This window comes from Macaca fascicularis, chromosome 6, assembly GCF_037993035.2.
Source record: "Macaca fascicularis isolate 582-1 chromosome 6, T2T-MFA8v1.1".
In the NCBI taxonomy this organism is placed as follows: Eukaryota; Metazoa; Chordata; class Mammalia; order Primates; family Cercopithecidae; genus Macaca; species Macaca fascicularis.
In genome coordinates, this window is record NC_088380.1 from 44,060,610 (window position 1) to 44,083,369 (window position 22,760).

General features: G+C 35.9%; 1 protein-coding gene across 5 annotated transcripts in view; it reads left to right on the forward strand.

The window, feature by feature from the left end:
- Positions 1 to 22,760, forward strand: part of NNT (nicotinamide nucleotide transhydrogenase) — a 99,686-nt gene that overhangs the window by 19,898 nt on the left and 57,028 nt on the right. For all 5 annotated transcript variants that reach the window (XM_005556851.4, XM_005556853.4, XM_005556854.4 and 2 more), the window contains 5 exons: positions 517 to 605; positions 4,496 to 4,683; positions 20,592 to 20,725; positions 21,017 to 21,208; positions 21,765 to 21,918. In XM_005556851.4, the coding sequence (XP_005556908.1) occupies positions 517 to 605; positions 4,496 to 4,683; positions 20,592 to 20,725; positions 21,017 to 21,208; positions 21,765 to 21,918 (757 nt within the window). The remainder of the gene's footprint in view (positions 1 to 516; positions 606 to 4,495; positions 4,684 to 20,591; positions 20,726 to 21,016; positions 21,209 to 21,764; positions 21,919 to 22,760) is intronic.

The following is a 22,760-nucleotide window of genomic DNA, read 5'->3' on the forward strand; positions in this document are numbered from 1 at the left end:
TCCTTTCAGAAGCATTTTGGCTCAAAATAGAGGTTGGGGTAGATGTTTCACCAATGTTGTACCCATCTTTGAAATGTATTTTGATGTTTGATGAACAAAGAAAAACCTTATAATTTGGTAGGGTAAAGGTAGTTAGATTGCCACACTGGGACTTTTAGTAGAAGGAACTTTTAGACAGTGGAAAAGAATCTGTTAATCTTCAACATATGTAATGCTGATCATGCTTAGGTCGCTTTTACATGGATATGCTGAGTATTAGGCTATTTTTAGTGAATTGTTGTTGGCCTTTGCTAGCAGTTGTTTCTTTCATAAAATTTTAAGATCAGTGGTGGTTCAGTTAAAGAATAGTCTATGTGCTCCATACAGTTACTAAGGGCTGATCATCATCATCACCATCAGCACCGCCATTTATTGATGCTAAACTTATACTAGGCACCAATAATTGTTAGCCGATGATTTTTCATTATTAGTTGATAATGAGCCTTAATACATAACTGGGTCTATCTTCTTTTCTAGATTCTGATAGTTGGTGGTGGTGTTGCTGGGCTTGCTTCTGCAGGCGCAGCAAAGTCGATGGGTGCAATCGTTCGAGGGTTTGACACAAGGTGAGTGCTTTACTAGTGACTGATGTTAAGGTAAAAACGTTTTGTTTCAGGGGCATGTTACACTTTCCTTAAAACTTATAAACTGAAGTAGCACATTGCAACTGGTCTATAAGCTCTTTCCATTTAAAAATGTTTCCACTTTTTAAAAGTTAATGCAAAGTGAAAATGTATTACTTAAATTAACAACTCACAACTCTGTTTTCTTTGGTGGATTGACAGTGGGACCAGAATTCTTTCTATCCTGAGTTTCTAACATGTTGCTTTACCTATTTCTGTTCAGAATGCTTTTAGGCACTAGTTAGGGCATGAACAAAGATGCCCTGGCTGAGTGGGGGCATGCCCTACCTTGAATGGATAGAAGCAAATAAAGCTGATTGGCACTTCACTTGACTAGCACCATGTGAATTATTATTACTGCATTATTTATGCTTCCTGCGTTTTATGTTAAGATAGAGCTGCATATATTTTTCTGATAATTTTTGAGCCCCTGGGTGAAAGTACTTGATTTATAAAGAAATATACTCTATTTCTTTAACGCAGACATATACACATTTTCCTAGATTGTTTTTAAAGAGAAGTTTGATTAAAATTCTTCTTCATTTCAGAAGACACTAGACACTGGATTTTATTAAATGTCAGTTGAGTACTGTTAATATGTGTTTTAATAATTTTTGAGGTTGAAAAATGTAGTTATTTATTATCAGCTGAGGGTACTGGAGGAATAATACTACTGTTAATCCTGAATATAGAATGATCAAAAAAGAAAAGAAAGCAACCATTCAAAGTTGGAAGAATGTGACTTTTCAGAGTAAACAATGTTCCATAGAATATAGTTAATAGTCTTTATCTAGAGTTAAAGTGATATACTGATAAAAAGCTGTCCTGCTGAAATGAGAAAATAAGTCATTTCCAAAGTAACCAGGACACAAACCAAGCATAGCTAGAGTTAAACATGCCATTGATCCTGTCATTTTATTTTTACTGTTTGTTGATGTGAAGTTTTCTCAAGACCTCCAAGCCAGTAGAAAGCAGGTTAAGTTTTCATTGTAGTGGACAGTAGTATTAAAATAGAAATGTATGTATTTGACCTAAAGATGATTTGAAACTTGGTGGTGGGTGAACTACTGAGAATTTAGTATATTGATGTCATTTTTTAGATTGTGTACAGAATCAACGGCTAGAATATGGCTGTTGCTTATATTAGAAAAATACAAAAACTCAATCTTTCTTTATAATTTATTAAGTTCATTATACAGGTATCTCAAGTATACAATGAAGAAAGATGTGACTGAACTGATTGAATACTTTTCTAAGAATTATAGCTCATTAGTTACTCCAGTCACTATTTTGAGATGGGGTTGGTTTCATATTATAAATATGAAATCCAAAGCATACTTGATTTTAAATTCTTGTTGGAAGATTGAGTGGTATGTATTTTCAGTTAAATATCCTAAAAACTTACAGACAGCTCATTGCCCAATGGTATTTAAATGGTCTGACTTTTGAATTCTTTCAAACAATAATTAGAAGATACTCCTCTTAGCAATAGTGATTATCTTGCCTAATGCCTTTATCACAAAGTTTAAATATATAAAAACCTTGCTTTCTTTCCTGTCATAAAATAGTACATGATTATTCTTCCAATTCAGAAAAATATGAAAAAGCACAAGAACAGAAAATAAAATACCCTAAAGTCTCACTGCCTAGTGGTAATTTTTTTCATGTGTTCCCTCTTCTACACATTAATTAAAAATGTAATTTTACTGTTCCATTTACCTTTTTTCAATTAACAGTAGATCATGAAGATCTTTCCTTACATATTAATGTTTTTAATGACTGCAGAAGATTCCATTGTATAGAAGTACAGCAATTTATTTAACTAGGCCTCTATAAATGGACATTTTTTGCTATATTTACACAGTACTCTGTAGTTCAATATACACTTACATGTACATACAGTAAGCCCTGTATCCATGTTCTGTTATCTGTGGGTTCAACCAGATCAAAAATATTCAGAAAACATGTTTGTGTTTGTGCTGAGCTAGTACCAATTTCATTTTTCTTGTCATTATTCTCTAAATAATATGATATAACAACTATTTATATAACATTTACATTTATTAGGCATTATAAATAATCTAGAGACGATTTAAGCTATTTGGGAAGATGTATGTAGGCTATGGGAAGATATATGTAGGCTATGTGCAAATACTACACTGTCTTTTATAAGGGGCTTGATCATCCGTGGATTTTGATATCTGAGTGGGGTCATGGAACCAATTCCCCAGATAAATTCCTTAGATAAATTCTAAGGAAATATTGGAGTCAAAAGATATACACATTTTAAATGCTAATATGTTATAATATTTTTGAATGATGAGATTATTTTATGGGCAAAGGTATAACAACAAAGATTTAAAAATAACATATTTCTAATGATGTGAATTCATTATTGAAAAATACAGAGAAACATAAGGATGAATGTGAAAATACTTTTTATAATTCTATCAGCCAGATATAATTGCTAGTGATATTTTGGTATAATTTCTGATAGAGTTTTTTATATATATATATATATATATATATATATATATATATATATATATGACTTTTGAACAAAATTTGGATTATTTTATATACATATATATGTGTGCATATATATATATGTGTATATATATGTGTGTGTACATACACACATATTGGCTTAAAACATAAGAAAATGTATTATTTCTTCTGAGAATCCAGGGGAATGACTTCCTTTTCACATTAGAGTGAGATGCTCCTTGGTGCTATCAAGGACCAGTTTCTGTCACTCCTCTCTGCTGTCCTTGGCTTTGGCTTCCTCCTAAGGCTGATTCCACTTGTGGTTGCAACTTTACCTCCAGGGGAAAATCTGGGCTACCAGATTCCTTGCTCAAGCCAGCAGAGGGAGAACCTCTAGTGCTCAACTGTGGACTGTATGTCCTACCCTTTATGCATACTCTTGAACATGATGGTTGCTAGGGATTTATTGGCTCAGATCATGGTTTCCCAAACTTCCGCGATGACAAGGATGAACTGCAGCTCTTGCTAAAAATAATATAGCGTCTGGCCTGCTTGCTGGAGATTATAATTCAGTGGGTCTGGGAAGGGACCTGGGAATTTGAACTTTTAACAAGTACCCTGATTGATTATTGTCATTAGGTGGGTTTGGGATTTACCACAGTGGAATGGATATTGACGAGTTACACGCATGTCCACCACAGAGCTGAGGTCTTTGTTGGCTCTGGTTTTCCAACCAGGAGACAGTACTTGGTTAGCATTTATTTATTTATTTAAAACTGAATTTATTTTTATAAAATTTAAATGTGTTGGCTTTTCACATTTTACCCTTTACTACTATTTATAGGTTATTTTTTGCAAATACAATTTAATGAGGACGGGGGGGCAAAAAAGTCACTTTATTAGAATAATTTTACATGTAAGAGTTATTTTTGTGGGAAAAGTCTCTAATAAGAACAAATTCAGAATATTTTCAAGTGAAAAAACCTCATCTTGAATGATATGAATGATATCAAATCCTGATATATATCAGATATCACATCATCATCCACACCGGGGTCATAAGGAACACAATTGATTACTGGAGTTGGCAATTGTGTAATTGCTTTTGCAACTTAACTAAGTAGAAGTTGGAATTCTCAGTAGTTTTTTTTCTTTCAGAAAAGAATATTCTCTTAAATATGTTACTTGCCTTTAGAAAAATATTTGAAACAAGTATGACATCAAAGGGACTGTTGATTTTTGAATATATAGTTTGTTGTTCTTAAAAAGGTAGATGTAAATGATGATCTTGACTTCTTTATTAGGGCCTGAAATAACTACTGTTTCCACTTTAACAATCACCCTAGAGCTGCAGCTTTGGAACAGTTCAAGTCTCTTGGTGCTGAGCCCTTGGAGGTGGACTTGAAGGAATCTGGTGAGGGACAAGGAGGATATGCAAAAGAGATGTCCAAAGAGTTCATTGAAGCTGAAATGAAACTCTTTGCTCAACAATGCAAGGAGGTAGACATCCTTATCAGCACAGCACTTATTCCAGGTATGCCATTAAGTAAATGGTTATTTTAAAAGCACTTTTACTTTTTTTTTTTTAATAGCAAGAGTGAATGATTGCTTAACATTTGAATTTCTTTAAGGAAGGATCTAGTGCTTTCTATTATAAAAGTACTAGAAAATGAGAAAACATATGACAAAATTCATAGTCATTAATAATTTTCTTCAAGTATTTTTTCTGTGAAAATTTTTTTTTTTTTTTTTTGAAATGGAGTCTCGTTCTTATTGCCCAGGCTGGAGTGCAGTGGCATGGTCTCGGCTCACTGCAACCTCCGTCTCCTGGGTTCAAGCGATTCTCTTACCTCAGCCTCCCAAGTAGCTGGGATTACAGGCATCCACCACCACGTCTGGTTAATTTTTGTGTTTTTAGTAGAGTTGGGGTTTTGCCATGTTGGCCAGGCTGGTCTCGAGCTCTTGACCTCAGGTGATCCGCCTGCCTTGGTCTTCCAAAGTGCTGTGATTACAGGCGCGAACCACCGCGCCTAGCCCTTTTGTGAGTTTTTGTGTAAGTTCATAGATTATACTGTATGTACAATTTTTTTTTTCCGGAGAATAAAACACTATTTATTTAGAAAAGATTATTATTACTATTATTTTCTCTGCAACTTAAAAAACTTCAATAGCTTTTGGGGAGCAAGTGGTGTTTGGTTGCATGGAAAAGTTCTTTAGTGGTGATTTCTGAGATTTTGGTGCACCCGTCGCCTAAGCGGTGTACACTGTACACAATGTTTAGTCTTTTATCCCTCAACCCCCTCCCACTCTTAACCCCTGAGTCCCCAAAGCCCATTATATCATTCTTATGTCTTTGTGTCCTCATAACTTAGCTTCCACTTTTAACAGTATTTAGTTTTTAATTCCTGAGTTACTTCACTTAGAATAATGGTCTCCACCTCCATCCAAGTTGCTGTGAATGCCATTATTTTGTTCCTTTTTATGGCTGAGTGCTATTCCATGGTGTGTGTATATATGTATATGTATGTTTATCTACTCGTTGGTTGATGGGCATTTAGGCGAGTTTCATATTTTTGCAACTGCGAATTGTGCTGCTATAAACATGAGTATGCAAGTGTCTTTTCTATATAATGACTTCTTTTCCTTTGGGTAGATACCCAGTAGTGAGACTGCTGAATCAAATGGTAGTTCTACTTTAGTTCTTTAAGGAATCTCCATGCTGCTTTCCACAGTGGTTGTACTAGTTTACATTCCCGCCAGCAGTGTAAAAGTGTTCCCTTTTCACTACATCCATGACAACATCTGTTATTTTTTGATTTTTAAATTATGGCCATTTTTGCAGGAGTAAGGTGGTATCTCGTAGTTTTGATTTGCATTTCCATGATCATTAGTGATGTTGAGCATTTTTTTCATATGTTTGTTGGCCATTTGTATATCTTCTTTTGAGAATTGTCTATTCATGTCCTTTGTCCACTTTTTGATGGGATTATTTATTTTTTTTATTGCTGATTTGTTTGAGTTCCTTTTAGATTCAGGATATTAGTGATTTGTCAGATAAATAGTTTGTGAAAATTTTCTCCCATCATGGGTTGTATGTTTACTCTGACTATTTCTTTTGCGGTGCAGAAGCTTTTTAGTTAAACTAAGTGCCATGTATTTATCTTGGTTTTTGTTACATTTGCTTTTGGGGTCTTGTTCATGAACTCTTTACCCAAGTCAGTGTCTAGAAGAGTTTTTCCGATGTTATGTTCTAGAATTTTTATGGTTTCAGGTCTTAGATTTAAGTCTTTGATCCATCTTTGAGTTGATTTTTGTATAAGATGAGGGATGAGGATCCAGCCTCATTCTTCTGCATGTGGCTTGCCAATTATCCCAGCACCATTTGTTGATGTATGTACAGTATTATATTCATAAGCAGGTTCCTCTGCTCAAACCCTTGATAAATTGATTGTTAATTTATTTACATTTTCTTTGGTAAGATACTACCTTCTCCTTGTAGGAAATTCAAACAGTAGTGATAAATAAGAAAAAAAATCCAGATCATTTGAAATTTTACCAGAGAGATAACTGTTATGAATATTTTGATCTTTTTTTTTCCATATATGTGTGAGAGAGAGATAGGGGACTTTGTATGTATATGTATTTATGGAATTTTCAGTGTATATTTTTACTTATGGAAATGACCCTATGTCAGTTTTAAATTATTTCATTTGACATGTTTTCAGCCAAATTGTGAGCTTTTTGATTGAAGGAATTACTTTCTTACAAATCTCCTTCTAAAGAGTATTTTGTACTCAGTACATGACTGATGTCAAACCAATAAGTGTTTATTAATCAGTAAGCAGTAGCTTGATCTAGCAAGATTTGGGCATGAGCAAACTGTCCACATTTTATAGTCTCACCTCTTCTCTTCACCTATCCTTTCCTTTTGTTATTGAATAATGAATACCATGCTGATTCTAATTTTTTCCTTTCTGAAAGAAAGTGGACCACATAATGAGAGCTTAAAGGGTTCCTGGTTGCTTATGTTAGATCCTAGTGAAGGAGCCTCACTTTCTCTGAGGTACTGTGGATTATTAGAATTTGCTTTGTCATTAGGCTATGAAAGAGGAGAAACTCTCCTCCAGTACCTTCCCCTACAACAAAAAACCTGGTTAATATAAACCTAAGGACAAAGAATTGATTGGCATCAGATCTGTGAGCTTGTGGGGGAAAACAAGCCTCCCAAATGTGTTTTTCTTTCTGTCCTCTGTTAACCCAGGTGATAGGTGAGCTGGTCTCTCCAGATACCCGCGTCCCCGCAGAGCGGCTAGATGAAGCAGACAGGCAGGGGGCTGATATGGGGTCTCGGCAGGGCTCAGGCAATGGGAGCATCTGTAATTGTAGAAATGAGGCCTGTGGTTGGTTCCGGGAGGTGCATGCAAATCAAACCCTGGACCCAGGGTAGTTGTGAAATCTGTCAGTGAAGACATAACTCATGCACAAGCAGTGTCAGGAGAGCACTTCAGGATTCATCCTTTTCGTGTGTGGCAGTGGCTCCTGGCTCAGCTGTTTCACAGGTGGTTCTGAGGAGGGAATGGGGTGACATGCTGCAGCCACCATCTGCCCTCTGAGAAGCAGCTGCGCATTGTGGGGGAAGTTATGAGAGGATTAGATGTAACAAGCGGCCAGTAGAGGGTGCTAAAACATTTGCTCATGGAGTAAGCCATGTGGCTAGGAAGCTAGTTTTATTTAGTCAACTCATACTTTAAAGAACTAGGGATAATTCAAATAGAGTATTTAGATTTATTGTTGATTACAGAGCTAGATGTCAGTGATAGTACTCAAGATTTATTTTATAAACACATACTGACTTTCAGGGCCTTCCCCACTCCCCATAATATTTTATTTTTTATAAGTAGCTTATAGTTAGTATACTTTAGTAAAAGGTCAGACTGTATGACAATCTTAAAGTCTAGTTGAAGAAGTTTTATTAATCTGTTCCACTAAGCCTTTCTTGTTCTCTGAAGCCACGATCTTCACATTAAACTTGCAGAAAGTCCTTGATCAGTACCTCAGTTCAGAGCTCACCCTCAAAAGGCCGGCTGAAAAGGGCCTTTACTTTCTTTTGAAAAAAAAAAAAGAAGAAAGAAAAAAGTGAATTGGAATATTATATGGGAAAAGGTGATTTTTCTAAAGATCTTTCCTATCTGTGGGGCACTGAAAACAGAGAACATGAGCATTTAACAAAAATGACTGAAAGCGTACATGAAGGTACAAATGCCCTTTGGAAAACAGTGTCCTTGGCATTATACCTTTACTGCTTTATGTCCTGAGCCTTTGCCTGGGTGCCCTGATGGTGTAGCTGACTCTTGAATGACCCTCAGAGCAGAAATTGTTCTGAAGTTTTCCTTGAGTGGATTCAAAGGGGATTAAGTCAAATGTCAGAAATTCTCTAAGCTAAGATTTATAGACTGAGATCCCTGGAAGGCTGGACCGAAGACCTGGCATGGATAAGAATGTTGAGAGGCAGACACAGGTAAGTAACTAGTTTCAGGGAGCAACTTTACGGAGTTAGTACATTTTTATTGTCCTAGGTATATGTCACTTGGTGGTCTTGAAAAAACAATGAACTTGTACTTACATAGATTGTGTGTGGAATGAGATAGTTCTGTAGCTAGCTAGTTGTTATGCTGCCTGATATCTTATACCATCATCTCACCCCCCTATTGGGTTGAGTGATGGATTAAAGGTGAGAATTTCACTTAATGCAGGTAGCTTGAGGATGGGGCCAAGCTGACAGCCCCACTTTGTGGTGCTGTGCACATAAAGGAAAGCTCTCTACTTTCCTGTACAGCTCATTGACCTTTGGGGCAGCCCAAAGTAAGGCAGCCCTGCTCTCTGGTAATGTTCAGGCTGTGCTCATAATCTTTTCTGCTAAGCCTTTTGAGACACAAGATTTTTTAGCATCCCTAATGATCTGAAACCCTTTTAGAGAGACTTGTCGTAGACATAGAAGAGTTAATCAGGAAGGGACTGAATCAGGTTGAAAATCCGATAAGTACGTTGGGGAGGGGAGTATGGTATGGCATGAGAAGGAATCATGGTGATTTTGCACTAACTGTGTCTTGGGCAAATTTCACCTAAGTTCCAATGAGAATGAAGAGAACTATGGAGCACATGCTAAGTTTAACCTGACAGAAACCAACTTTTCCATTTAAAATCTTTCTGATGACCACTTAATTAAAAAATCATGAGCATCTTAAAGTCCTATAGCTTCCCAGCTATAGGTCTAGTCCTTATTAATTTAGGGGAACCACAGCTATTCTAAGGCCTGGATTTTTAGCAATGATGACAGTAGCTTGGGCAACTTGGGTTCCCAGCATCATTATATGAAGCAAACCATCTAAACTGAACAGAGTTGGATCATAGTCTCCCACTCCCCGATTACCTGTGGTATAAAGTTTGCATTCCTTGAAGGTATTTCTTGACTTTCATTATCTGGTCCTGATTTAGCTTTTGGGTCTCGTGTTAAACTAATATCTTATTCTCTGGGCCTGATTTCAGCCATATTGACTGCTATTATCTCCTCAAATGGGCCAAGATACTTTTTTGCCTTTGCACATATTGCTTCTTCTCTTTGGAATACTATCCTTGCCCTTGCCTGCTTTTTGAAATCCTACTCAACTCAATTACGACATCCTCCACAGTTTCTATTGCCTCCTGCTCAGCAGTAGTGTTGTTTTTTCTTTTTCCTGCACTCAAAGCACTTTGCTTGTTCTTCCTATTACAGCAGTGCTTAGTCCCATCATTCCTTAGTTATCTTGTCTCCCTTTGAGTGCAGCAGGAGTCTTTGATTTATGCCAGTGCTTGGCATAGTGCTTTGTACACAATGGTGGCTTAGCAAAGGTTGCTGAACTAATAATTCTGGATACCTTCTTTAGGTCTTGGTTGGTACAGTTCCTTTCATTTTTTTCAGTGGTATCTACAAATTCTGATAGAACACTCTGTTGGTTCACTTTTGGATAGGAATATTGCAGAAGCTAATTTAAGCCTGGGAACTTAACTTCCTTAAATTATTCAAAACTGGGACACATGCCCATTCTGCAGTTTGAGGTGGTTGGCTAGCTAGACCTCTCAGGAGATAGAATTAGGAAGTAGTGGAAGAGCTGTTTGGGAATTAGAAAGTGTCCTGTCAGAGAGGAAGGAACATATTCATTGCTCGATTGTTGATTAAAATACTTTACGCCATATGTACTTGTGTCTCTTTTTAGGCACACTCCAGATTAGAGTGGCCATACTTTTTGTTTTTATCTATACTTGTTAGGATCTATAAAATATACCCCTCAAAGGGTGTGGACTTTTGTGGTAATTTTCCATGTCTCTGGAGAATTGGGTGGGAGGTGTTTTCCTCTAATATACAAGTCCCTTACATGTATGAACCTGAGATGTTGCAGTCTCCTGGAAAATCAACATTTGTTTTCCATCTGTCTTGTTGAATTTATCTTTCATATGGAGTGGAAATATAGTGCAAAAGAATGACTTTCCATGGTAATTGTTGAAACTTGTGCTTTCAGGCAAGAGAATCATTGATACAAGAATAACTGATACTCTCTAGTTGTGTAATTCTACAAAGAAATATTGTTTTTGATGACTAAAGTTTTTGCCAAAAGTAAGGATTTATTATTCATTCTCTTATTAAACTGTATGCATTGTGATCACAAAGGACAAAACTATAAGATCGGTGATTCCCAACTCTTTTGGAATTATATTACTTTTTTTGTTATCTGATTCATGTTCTGTAATTCCCTCCCTTCAATGTATTTTATGATTATATAGACTTTTGTAATATTGTTATATAAAGTTTCATTTGTTTTGAGGATATTGAAGACATTTTGAAGAACAGAGAGAAACTTAAGTATTGCAACATCAAGGGTTGGTAACCACAGGCTGTCTACACACCTCTTCATAGCTTTCAATGCAGATAGAGCAACTTGTCTTCAAGTGGAGGATGCCAAAACTGTGACTTTTCCATTGCTATTTATCAGTCTTGTTCTTAGGGTGTATTTGAGCACATTTTGTGAGTGACTGGGCTAGATTTAGCAAATGTTCTGTTAGGAATAATTTATGGCATAGTTATACTTTGGTTTGGTTTGTTATTTCTCCAAAAGCATGTTGCAATATTGGTATGCATTATGCTTCCTTCCTGGTTTTCCCTGGTTTGTAAAGGATTGGGAGGCTGAGGCTGTCTTTGGCAAAGCAACACAAATAGCATTACTGCTAATGTATTAGTACTTCCCTACCATGTGCGTTTCTGTATCTCCTTCCTTACATTTTCCCTATACTTTCTTGTGCTTCAGTATTAGTTAGGGTGGTCTAGCCCTAAATCTATGAGTTTTGCTGTAACAGATTAATCCAACAATGCATAATGGCGCTGATGTTACAGAAACTTACATCTTGCTTAGTAATAGGTAGGTTCACACATTGGTGGGCAGCTCTTTTTCATATGGTCATTTGGGGATTCAGGTTATGACAGTGTTGCCATCATCATTATGAGGCTATGAAGGTTGCTCTGGGACTGTCTCTATTTCAGCCAGCCAGAGGGAAAGTGGGATGGAGGAGTGTGCATGGAAGGCCAGGAAATGGCACACATCGCTCCTGCTTTGCATTCTTTTGCTAAGACTTAGTTGCGTGGCCAAACCTAACTGTGAAGGAAGCTGGGAATTGTCTAGCTCTGTGCCCAGGAATAAGAGAACATTGTATTTGTGTGCTAGGGCTGCCATGACAAAATACCACAGACTTAGTGGCTTAATCAACAGAAATTTATTTTCCCAGAGTTCCGGAGGATGGATATATAAGGTCAATGTGTCAGTGGGATTAGTTTCTTCTGAGCCTGTCTCCTTGGCTTGTGAATGGCTGCCCTCTTGCTATGTCCTCACATGGTCTTTCCTCTGTGTGTGTGCATTCCTGGTTTCTCTTTTTATGCTTCAATTTCCTCTTCTTTTAAGGACACCAGTCAGGTTGTCCTAGGGCCCACCCTAATAGACTCATTTTAATGTAATCACCTCTTTAAAAGCCCTGTCTTTAAATACAGCCATATTCTGAGGTACTGGGGGTTAGGGTGTCAACATAAGAATTTTGCAGTGGCCACAATTCAGCCCATAACAAATGTAGATTTTTGTGCACAGCTAACAGCCTCTTTCCTCTTCCCTGCTTTGTAATTTAATGTGTTAGTGTTTGATCTGTTCATTGGAAATCAGGGGAAGGGTCATAGATTTAGAGCCAGATAGAGTAGATTCAAATTCTAGTTCTACTACTTAACAGCTGATTTGTCTCTCTGAATATCAGATTCCTTATCTCTGAAATGTGAATAAAAATTTCTACCTTGCAAAGTTGTTTTGAGGAATGAAGAAAAAACCCTGTGTAGGGCTGGGCATAGAGAACATTATTGTAATTCTTTCTTCCATTGGTGATGCCTCGTCTTCTGGATGGGACTCAGGATTACAAATCTTACTGACTTTTGCAATAAAAATCCAGACATTCTCAAGGATTATGTGGAACGTTGAAGATGGTCCCTCATGAATCCACCCATGAAGTTACATAACCAGTATTTATTAGATGGCAATGTGGCATGGGTTTCCCTGCGGAGAAACATGACTTAATTGTTTTTTATCTGAATTTGCTGAAGATATCCGTTTTATTAAGGCTGTTTTCCCAGTTAACCTCATTCTGACCTAAGTTGAAAGACATAAGAAAGAAAATAAGCAGCACTGTTTCTATTTTTAAAAACACTTTTAAATTCTTTCATGTTAACAAAATAATAAAATCAGAATGTGTAATACCATTTTATTGCTTCAATTTTTAAAGGATTTTGGTAGCTAATGTACATCTATACTTATGTTGGAGGGAATTCAAAGAATGCTATAGTTTCTATGAGAATATGTATTTCCTTATTTGTGCTACCATTTAAGTTTGGAGAATTTTTGTAACCCATGAAACCATGGTAAAATCTCGACTAATTTTGCTTTTTATTTATACAAAATTTTGCAGCTCTGAGAGGTGAATTATTCAGTTAATCCTTTCAAAATTTTTATAAACATATTCTTTAATTATGAGGTAAAAGCTTGTTTTTAGGTTTCTTCTTTAAATAGATCTTTAGTGATTTTTCTAATCTGCTAAAATATGCTGTTGACTAATCATATTTCATAAGTATTACATTTAGAAATATCTCAAGGGATCCAATTTGTAAAAGCCAACTATTTGCCAGCCTGACTTTCTGTCTGGTTCTTTATACAAATAATTATGCAGGCAAAGTTTTCCTGTAGTTCCAGGGATAAAGCTCACATATAAAGTACTCTGCTTGACTATTTAAACTTGGGCCAGAATCTCATTAGGCTCATGAACACAGCTTTCATATCTATGATAAACAGAGTAGAGGGGTTGCTCTATGTACTGTGGGGCTGGCTAAATCAGAGACTCATTAGAAAATGGATTAGTGAATTAGATGTTCAGTACTTTCTTGCCATATTCTATATTTTACATGATCTATTATTTTTTATTCTCATATGCATACATATATGTATAAAAACCCTTTTGTTATCATTGGTAACATTTTAAAAGCTTAAGACTCAGTACTTTAACCCCATCAGTGATTTTGAAATGCTAAAAGAGCTTTTGGTATGGATCCGTTAGGATGCCTTTAGCTGCCAGAAACAGAAATTCTAACACAACCTGCCTTAAAGTAGGCGATTTCTTGGGTTCTGTTAACAGAACGAAGTCCAGTTATAGCTGTGGATAAGTGTGGGCTGGGACACCCTGACTGTGCTCCTTCATGCTCTCGTCTCTGAGTTGGCTTCATCCTCAGTGCTGTGCAAAAGGCAGCAACAATTTCAGGCTCCAGTATGTACAACACAATATTTAGAGGAGGAGGTAGTCCAGTGCTGATGGCACCCTCTTGAAGAGCAAAAAGAAGGAAACTTCTTTTTCAGAAATCCTTAGCAAATTTTCCCTCATTTATACTAACCTCGATTGGTTTATGACCATTTCTGAACCAATCCTTGTAGGTAGGGCAATGAGATGTACCTCAACTTACACCTGGATATCTGAACCAGTCACTAATAAGGTGATAAGATTACCCTTAGACCTTCCAGGCCTGCCTCTGGAGTGGTGATATGATTTGGTTGTGCCCCCACCCAAATCTCATCTTGAATTGTTGTTCCCATAATCCCCGCATATCACGGGAAGGACCAGGTGGAGAGAATTGAACCAAGGGGGCAGTTTCCTCCATCCTGTTCTCATGATAGCGAGCTAGTTCTCATGAGAGCTGATGGTTTTGTAAGGGGCTTCCCCCTTCACTGGGCACTCATTTCTTTCTCCTTCCACCATGTGAAGAAGAACATGTTTGCTTCCTTTTCTGCCATGATTGTAAGTTTCCTGAAGTCTCCCCAGCCTTGCGGAACTGTGAGTCAATTAAACCCCTTTCATTTATAAATTACCCAGTCTCGGGCAGCTCTCTCTCTCTCTCTCTCTCTCTCTCTCTCTCTCTCTCTCTATATATATATATATATATATGTATATATAAAAGAATATATGAGATCAGACTAATACAAGTGGTTTCTGAGGTCATGTCTCGTGGGCTGGTTGGAAAAATGAAAATCAGCATAGTGACAAAAGGAGAAAATGGATACTGAGTAGATACTAGCAATACTCAGTGCAACATTGTGTTGTTATAATGAAGCTTCTTACCATATAAATGATAAAGTTCAGCCTATCTTTCTTTACCTGCTCTATTTTACATTTAGTCAATGTAGAGACTACATTACATTAAAAATTGTCCTTGTCTGCCTAGTACTTGTTCGTGAGAAATCTATTTTGGTTTGGATTAATAGATTCTATGATTCGTATTAATTATTTGCTACTGTGGAGCTAAATATCTCATGTACTTGTTAAAGCAGAAAGTTTTGTTTTTTTTTTAGACCCTCTAATTTGATGCCTTACAGACCAGGAAGTTAGGAATTTCCCCATCTGATTACATGCTGTTGAATAATTCCAGTAAATAATGCTGAATGCTCCTTGGAATCATTATAAAATGTTGTGGTAAACCCGTTTCATCTTCATGGCTTGTTGTTTTTAATATTTTTAGTGGTTTCTTCTTAATTAATTAATTTATTTTTTCTTTTTGGTATGATTAAAGTGTGGGGGTTTGGTTCTTTTCCTGTTAAGATAGAATCTGTGAATTTATTGATTTCAGATTATCATGTTAGGCCTGATTCATTCAAAAAGATATAATATCTTACAGAATTTTCTGGTAAATCTTTAGCCTTTGGTGTTTAGTTTAAGCTGTGTGACTCTTTTTGAATTTAGTGCTGTAAAGAAGCTAATGATATATTCTTTTGCTACGTTGCAATGAGTTGTTAAAGCTATTTTTAGAAATTAGTAATTTTTCTCAAGTCACAGATGAGAAAAAACAAAAAACAAAGCAGAAGTTAGTTTTTCTAGCAGTTTCTCATTTTACTACTTTTAAAACTGCATCTTAGTATTCATTTATTGAGAAAATACATGGTTGAGAAAAGATGCTATGAATTCAATAACATTTAAAAATGATTTTACGTGAATCACAGCCATATGTGCATATATCAAGAAATAGTACACTTGTGTGAGGCAGTTTTTCAGTCTACAGTCAATTCATGGTGCACATGGAGATTCAAGGATGACTTACACTAACCTGTGGTACCTTTATTCACTCCAAATAACTACCAACCAATCGGGAAACTATAATTCAAATTTTTACATGAGTGCTTTAAATACCCAACTCTTCTAGTAATAAAATTGTTAACCAACCTTTGAATGCAGCCACTTTTATTTGTAAAATATTAGACCCTAGAGCCTAAGTAAAATTTTTCTTCCTCCATCCACCCTGCACATGGGAGGCACTAAGTAAGTATTAGTTATGTCAATGAATGAATGAATATTTGAATGATGACTGTGAGAGCTTGACGTCCTACAGTTTTCTTGGCAAAAGTATGGAAATAAGTCCCTCTGAGTGGGAACTGAGAAACCCTTCCAGGGGAACTTAACGTCCACAAACCAGAAGGGAGCAAGAAATATTTCATAAAGTTGGATATCATGCCAAATCCTTCACCCACAGTTGGTATTGTGTCAGAAAATATTTCTTAAAATTTTCTCTCTTTGTTAATTTTATTCTGTCACAGTGATTGATTTTTTTTAAGGGGGCTGGTTTAGGAAATATAATGATCTTTTTGTGTATCTCATCTTTTGCAGATAAATGATAAAATTAATAGAAATGAACTTCAAAAGGGGGAAAAGCCCAACTGGGCTTTAAAAATGCCTCTCATCTGCCTTCTTTTATTAATTTTCCTGTTTCTTTTGCAGTTCTGTCTCAAAATACCTGATGTGTTTATTATTATTTTCTTTTTTATAAGCCTTTGTCAGAATGATGTGCTTATTTTGTCTTTTATATCTAGGTCTTTCACCAAGCTGTCTCTGGGGTGTAGAGGGCATCTCTTTATATTTGAAGAATTTGTAAACATTGGATATATTCATTTCCATGTTATACATGTAAAAAACTTGACACATCTTCCTGTTTGTATTCCATGTATAGTTATGCCCGTGTCTCCCTTTATTGTGTTTTGGTACAGTCCTTGAAAGACTGCCCTAACTGCATAGCGTCATTTGTTGTAGAAGGGAGGGAGGGCAGGTGATTTTGAGTCAGGCTTTTCAATTGGTAAGTAAGTAGGTTGGGGTTTTTCTAAGTTCTTCTAGTTCTCATAGTACCAACTCTTAAACCGCCACTTCTCCTTGACTTAAAGGAGAAACTGGTTGTGATTATCCAGGAGTACTTTATTTTATTTTTAAAATAAAAATGATATGTGGCTTTTATTGGAGATGCTGTAAAGTACAAAGTAGAAAATAAAGATCACCTGTGATCTCTCCATATCATACTAAGAGTGAACTTTTGTTTTTACTGTTTTTATTGAATTTTCCATTTGTATTTATTGTTCACCTATCTATAGGATTATAGTGTTTTGTTTTTATTGAAATTTCTGTGGGCTTTTCATCAATTTTTGTCTGTTTCTTGAGAATTGTAATATATCCATTTTTCATATTTAAATCTATTGATGTTTTCTTTTGTAATTTTCTTCATTGCTTTAAATTTAGGAAGTGCTTGTTTTAGCCACAGACTGGAGAGATATTCACCAAGGTTTCCTTTTTCCTCTTTTCTTTCACTTCATGAATTGATTCTCTTCTTTTACAATTAATTCTTATATTTCTAGAGTTTAATGTATGGTATTAGGTTTGGGTAGATATTTTTTACCCAGATACCTAACTAATCATCATATTACTTTTGTTCTTCATTGTGTAATGCTGCATTTATTATGCATTAAACTTTATTATATTAGGCTACCAGGGTAAGATAGTATTTTGAAATTGTCTTCTCAGTGTTTCTGTCTCTGGACCTATTCTTTTGAGGTTTTGCTCATCTGGAGCTTTTATTTACTATTTTGCTTCTTTTTTGGATTCATTTTTTTCCCTTCTGTTTTCAATTTTTATTTCTGCACTTTCCAGAATTTTCAAAAAATTAGTCCACATGTGAGTGCCTGAAGGCAGCTGCACTGTTACATTCATGATTGTATTCCCTGTAGCCTTTATTAAAGATGTTTTAATTTTAAAATTAAAACATTTGGGAGATAAGGAAAAACACAGCGAAGCAAATAGCCTCACCACTCAAATATACCCTGGTTTTGTTAAATGTTATATGATATAGAATTTATTACAAACTGTATAATATGTGTAATGTATTGTATTATATAATATTAATCTATGTATATATAAATAGAAACATTCATGTATATAAATATATATCTAAACTTACATACTATTTTGTTATGTGCTTTTTACTTATAATAATTCCATGTCTTTAAATTTTCTTGTGTGACTTAAGTAACATTTTAAACTTGTTATAGTGATACCCTTCAGTCTGTGCACCAAATAAGTTAACCTATGTGAAATAATATGCTATTGTTTTAAAAGTGATTGAATTTCTGAGCAATAATAGGGACAAAACACCCAACTTATCATTATTAAGATGCAAACATGTACGTGTGTTTTTCAAAGTTGTGTTAGCCACTGTACAGTTGTTTTGTGGGGTTGAATGAGTAAAATCAGAGGAGATAAATGGGTTGTATATTTTGATGTTTCTAGGGAGACTAAAATGGTTTTGGCCACTTGATGTCTCGCAAAGTGGTAGCATACAGTCCAAGGACTGATCCTTAGCTATGGATGTCTCAGGAGAAAGAAGGAATCACAAATATCTAGGGCAGAGGAAATTAGTTAGATGCCAAATCAAATATGTGCAATCATTGGCCAAAGCTGGGTACAAATAAGGTGGGAGGAAAAGCTGTGGTAAACAATGGCTGGTAAATAGAGAAGAGGCTCTGGCCCCAGGGGGTGGGGATGGTGATGACAGTAAATACCTAGAAAGTACAGGTAGCCCTTTAAATGTGCCCCTCTATGTAGAGGTAGCCATATGATCCATAACTTTAAATCACTGGAGAGCCAAGCAGCATGACCTTTATTTTGGGAAGAGTCCTCAGATAGATGTGGTTTGCTTCCTCAAATTCTCATGGTCGAGTAAAGTTTAGTTAAATATTCAAGGTGCCTTTGTTAGATTATAGTGTGGAGGGTAGAGGAAAGGAATACTTTTGGAGAATTTTGAGAAGTGGTGAAACTACCAGAACTTCAGGGTATTGTCTCTGGGCAAAATGTCTCTTGATTCTTGCTCTTTCTTGGAAACTCAAAAGAAAGGACAAGAGATCTTCTAACAAATCATGTGGCAGTGAGCCCAGTGTGGCTGGAATAGAAGAAGATCCAATGGTGCAGTTTTGAGAGGGCATGTTAGAAAAAGCACTTCACCCAGGGTGAGAGGCATTCAGTCCCAGGAGCCTTAGGATTTGTACTTTATCTTGAAACTATACAGTTTGTAGCAAAAGAAGGAAGTACTACATAAACACCTCACTTGTATCTTCACAACCTTTTAATTCCACATGTACTACAAACGTTATTTTTCCTTTTCGAATCAAATTCTGTAAATATAGAATTGAAAGCTTTCAAAAGAAGAGCTAAAGATAATCAGGCTACTAATGCTCTGCTTTCTTTTTATAAAAGATATGTATATTTTTAAGAGATGGGGTCTCACTGTGTTGTCCAGGCTGGAGTGCAGTGGTGCAAAAATAGCTCACTGCATCCTCGAGTTCCTGGGCTCAAGTGATCCTCCTTTCTCAGCCTCCTGGGTGGTTAGGACTATAGGCATATGCCACCACGTCCAGCTAAGTTTTTTAGTTTTGTAGAGATGAGGTCTTGCTATGTGACCCCAGCTGGTTTGGAACTCCTGGGGTCAAGTGATCCTCCCCACCTCAGCCTCCCAAATTGTTACAGTCATGAGCCACTGCACCCGGCTATGCTCTACTTCCATACTACTAATCTCACAAGTTTATTTCCTTTATCTTTTGATTTAGGTATTTCTATTGTTTTATGGAAATGCGAACACGATAGTATGCTGACAGTATAAGCCCCTGTTGAACATATTGATGTATATTAGCTCGAAAAGTCCTAAGGTCTGGGTTTTCATCTTCTATTTAAGAATTAGTGAACGTCTTAAAAACACATTGCAAATTTAAAAGGTGAACTATTAAATAAGGAAAATGTACACCATGAGAACAAGGACTTTTTTTTTGTTTGTTTATTTACCACTGTATTCCCAGCACCAGGCATAGATAGGGCTTGACTCACTATAGACACCAATACATAATTGTTGAGTGGGAATAAAAGTGTATGAGAGAACTCCTAAACCTTTTGGAGTTGTAGGATTCCACTGTTTTGATCTCTTGGCATTTTCCTGTCTCTTCTCAGAATTTTCTGTGTTAAATTAAGGTAGGTTAATATGATGTGTCAGAAAATCTGGTGACATATGTTAAGATAATTGGCAATATTCTGTTTTGTAATTCATAAATTAGCATTAACTGTACTCTTGACATTGGTGACCTTTACGAATTGTTCAATTTGGGTGCATATAGTTTCCATAGTGGTTTATTATTATGCATTTTTAAAAAAACAGTCAAACTGTTGATCTCTTCGTGAATGCTGTGGTGTATAAACCAGGTGGGGAGAGCAGTGCTGAGATTCTCATGCTGAGCAGATGGCAGGGCCTGCTTGCCAGTCACATGGCTCCCTCCTGCACACTGCCTTTGCAGCTCACACTCATCGTATTTTTTTCCTTAAGAGAATTCCCAGTCTCACCCATGCTATGGTCTTTAGGGGTCTCTTGGAAAGAGTTAAAATTTCAGATGTTAAATTCCTGAATGGCCAGAGACTATTGTAATAATTAGACGTTAAGGCATTAGAAAATGATAATATAACTTGTGCTGTTTTCTTTGATTTTATTAGGTAAAAAAGCTCCAGTTTTATTTAATAAAGAAATGATTGAGTCAATGAAGGAAGGTTCCGTTGTTGTGGATTTAGCTGCTGAGGCTGGTGGAAACTTTGAAACCACTAAGCCAGGAGAACTCTACATTCATAAGGTATAGCAAGATGCATTTTCTATCTGCGATCACTTCTCATATCTTAAGTGAGTTATGAGGGGGTGTTTATTTCTTTAAATATTTAGAGACATTGAGGCCTGAAATTTTAAAATTAAAAATAGGCATATTTAAAGCTCCTGTTGAAATATGTATTTATGTTTATGGGTAGGTACGTATATTTATAAAGATACATAATTTCAAAACTTAGCATTGAATATGAATGAGAATTGTTCTAAAATGAATGTGAATGTAGGGCGATAGACTTTTTTGACTGTAATTTTGTTCATTTAGGGAATTACTCACATAGGCTACACAGACCTGCCCAGCCGAATGGCCACTCAGGCCAGCACCCTATATTCCAACAACATCACCAAACTCCTGAAGGCCATCAGCCCGGACAAAGATAATTTTTATTTTGATGTGAAAGATGACTTTGACTTTGGTACGATGGGTCATGTCATCAGAGGAACTGCAGTGATGAAAGTAAGTAAAGAGATCTATTCCTTCCTGTGCTTTTAGTGTAAATTTGTTTTAGAATTTCTGTTTATGGAAGAAATCTATTTCGGAATTGAGACATATTTTAATAAGGTATTGGTATGCCAGGTTTATGCTGATAAAAATTATTTGTAAATGCAGAATGATTTAAAGAAAAATATTTCAAAGACTTAAAAGTACATGACTTACCAAAAATATACACTGCTTTTGAAAAGCAGAATGAACAAACAAATTGAATAAAGTAAAAATTAAACATTCCCCCCACTTATCTGCTTTTAAGGGTTTGATTTTCATTCTTACATATATGTCCTGTACGCATACAAATTACATATATATGTATGTATATGTAACATGGATATTAGTATTTGTATACACATGTGACATATTTATGTAAAATGATGTTACAAATTGTATGAATTTATATATTTACATAAAATTATATTTAAAAGAACAGGGTTTTAAAAAATAGTAAAGTATATTCTTTAAGCAATTTTGAAATGCTGGATTGACTTTTTAATATGTACTATTTTCTAATATCTATTAGGATGGTAAAGTGATTTTCCCACCTCCCACACCGAAAAATATTCCTCAAGGTGCCCCAGTAAAACAGAAGACAGTGGCTGAGCTGGAAGCTGAAAAAGCGGCTACCATTACACCCTTCAGGAAGACAATGACAACGGCTTCTGCATATACAGCAGGTGAGGATACCATTTACCAGGGTTTAGTCTTGATTGTTTGATTTTGCAAGTTATATATATATGTATGTGTATGTATATAAACGTGTGTGTGTATATATCTACGTGTGTGTGTATATCTATATGTGTATATATATGTGTATATATACACACACACGTAGATATATACACACACATAGATATGTATACACACGTAGATATATATACATATGTAGGTATATACATATATAGATATATATACATATGTAGATATACATATGTAGATATATACATATATAGATATATATACATATGTAGATATACATATGTAGATATATACATATATAGATATATATACACACATATATACACATATATCTACAGATATATAGATATATGTATTTTTTCTTTTTTTTTTTGAGATGGAGTCTCTCTCTGTCACCCAGGCTGGAGTGCAGTGGCGCGATCTTGGCTCACTGCAAGCTCTGCCTCCCGGGTTCACGCCATTCTCCCGCCTTAGCCTCCTGAGCAGCTGGGACTACAGGTGCCTACCACCACGCCCAGCTAATTTTTGTATTTTTAGTAGAGATGGGGTTTCACCATGTTAACCAGGACGATCTCAATCTCCTGACCTCGTGATCTGCCTGGCTTGGCCTCCCAAAGTGCTGAGATTACAGGCGTGAGCCACTGCACCCGGCCTGCAAATATATTAATTGTCAAAATTAGTAAATGAAATGCTGTTGTCTTTTTTGGACTCCATTAGTAATCAGGCCTGAAAGACTTGGTTTTTCAGCAACATACTACTTGTCTCACCTCTACGGAAATGGAGATTACATTTATTGATGCAATAAATAGAGTCAGTGTGC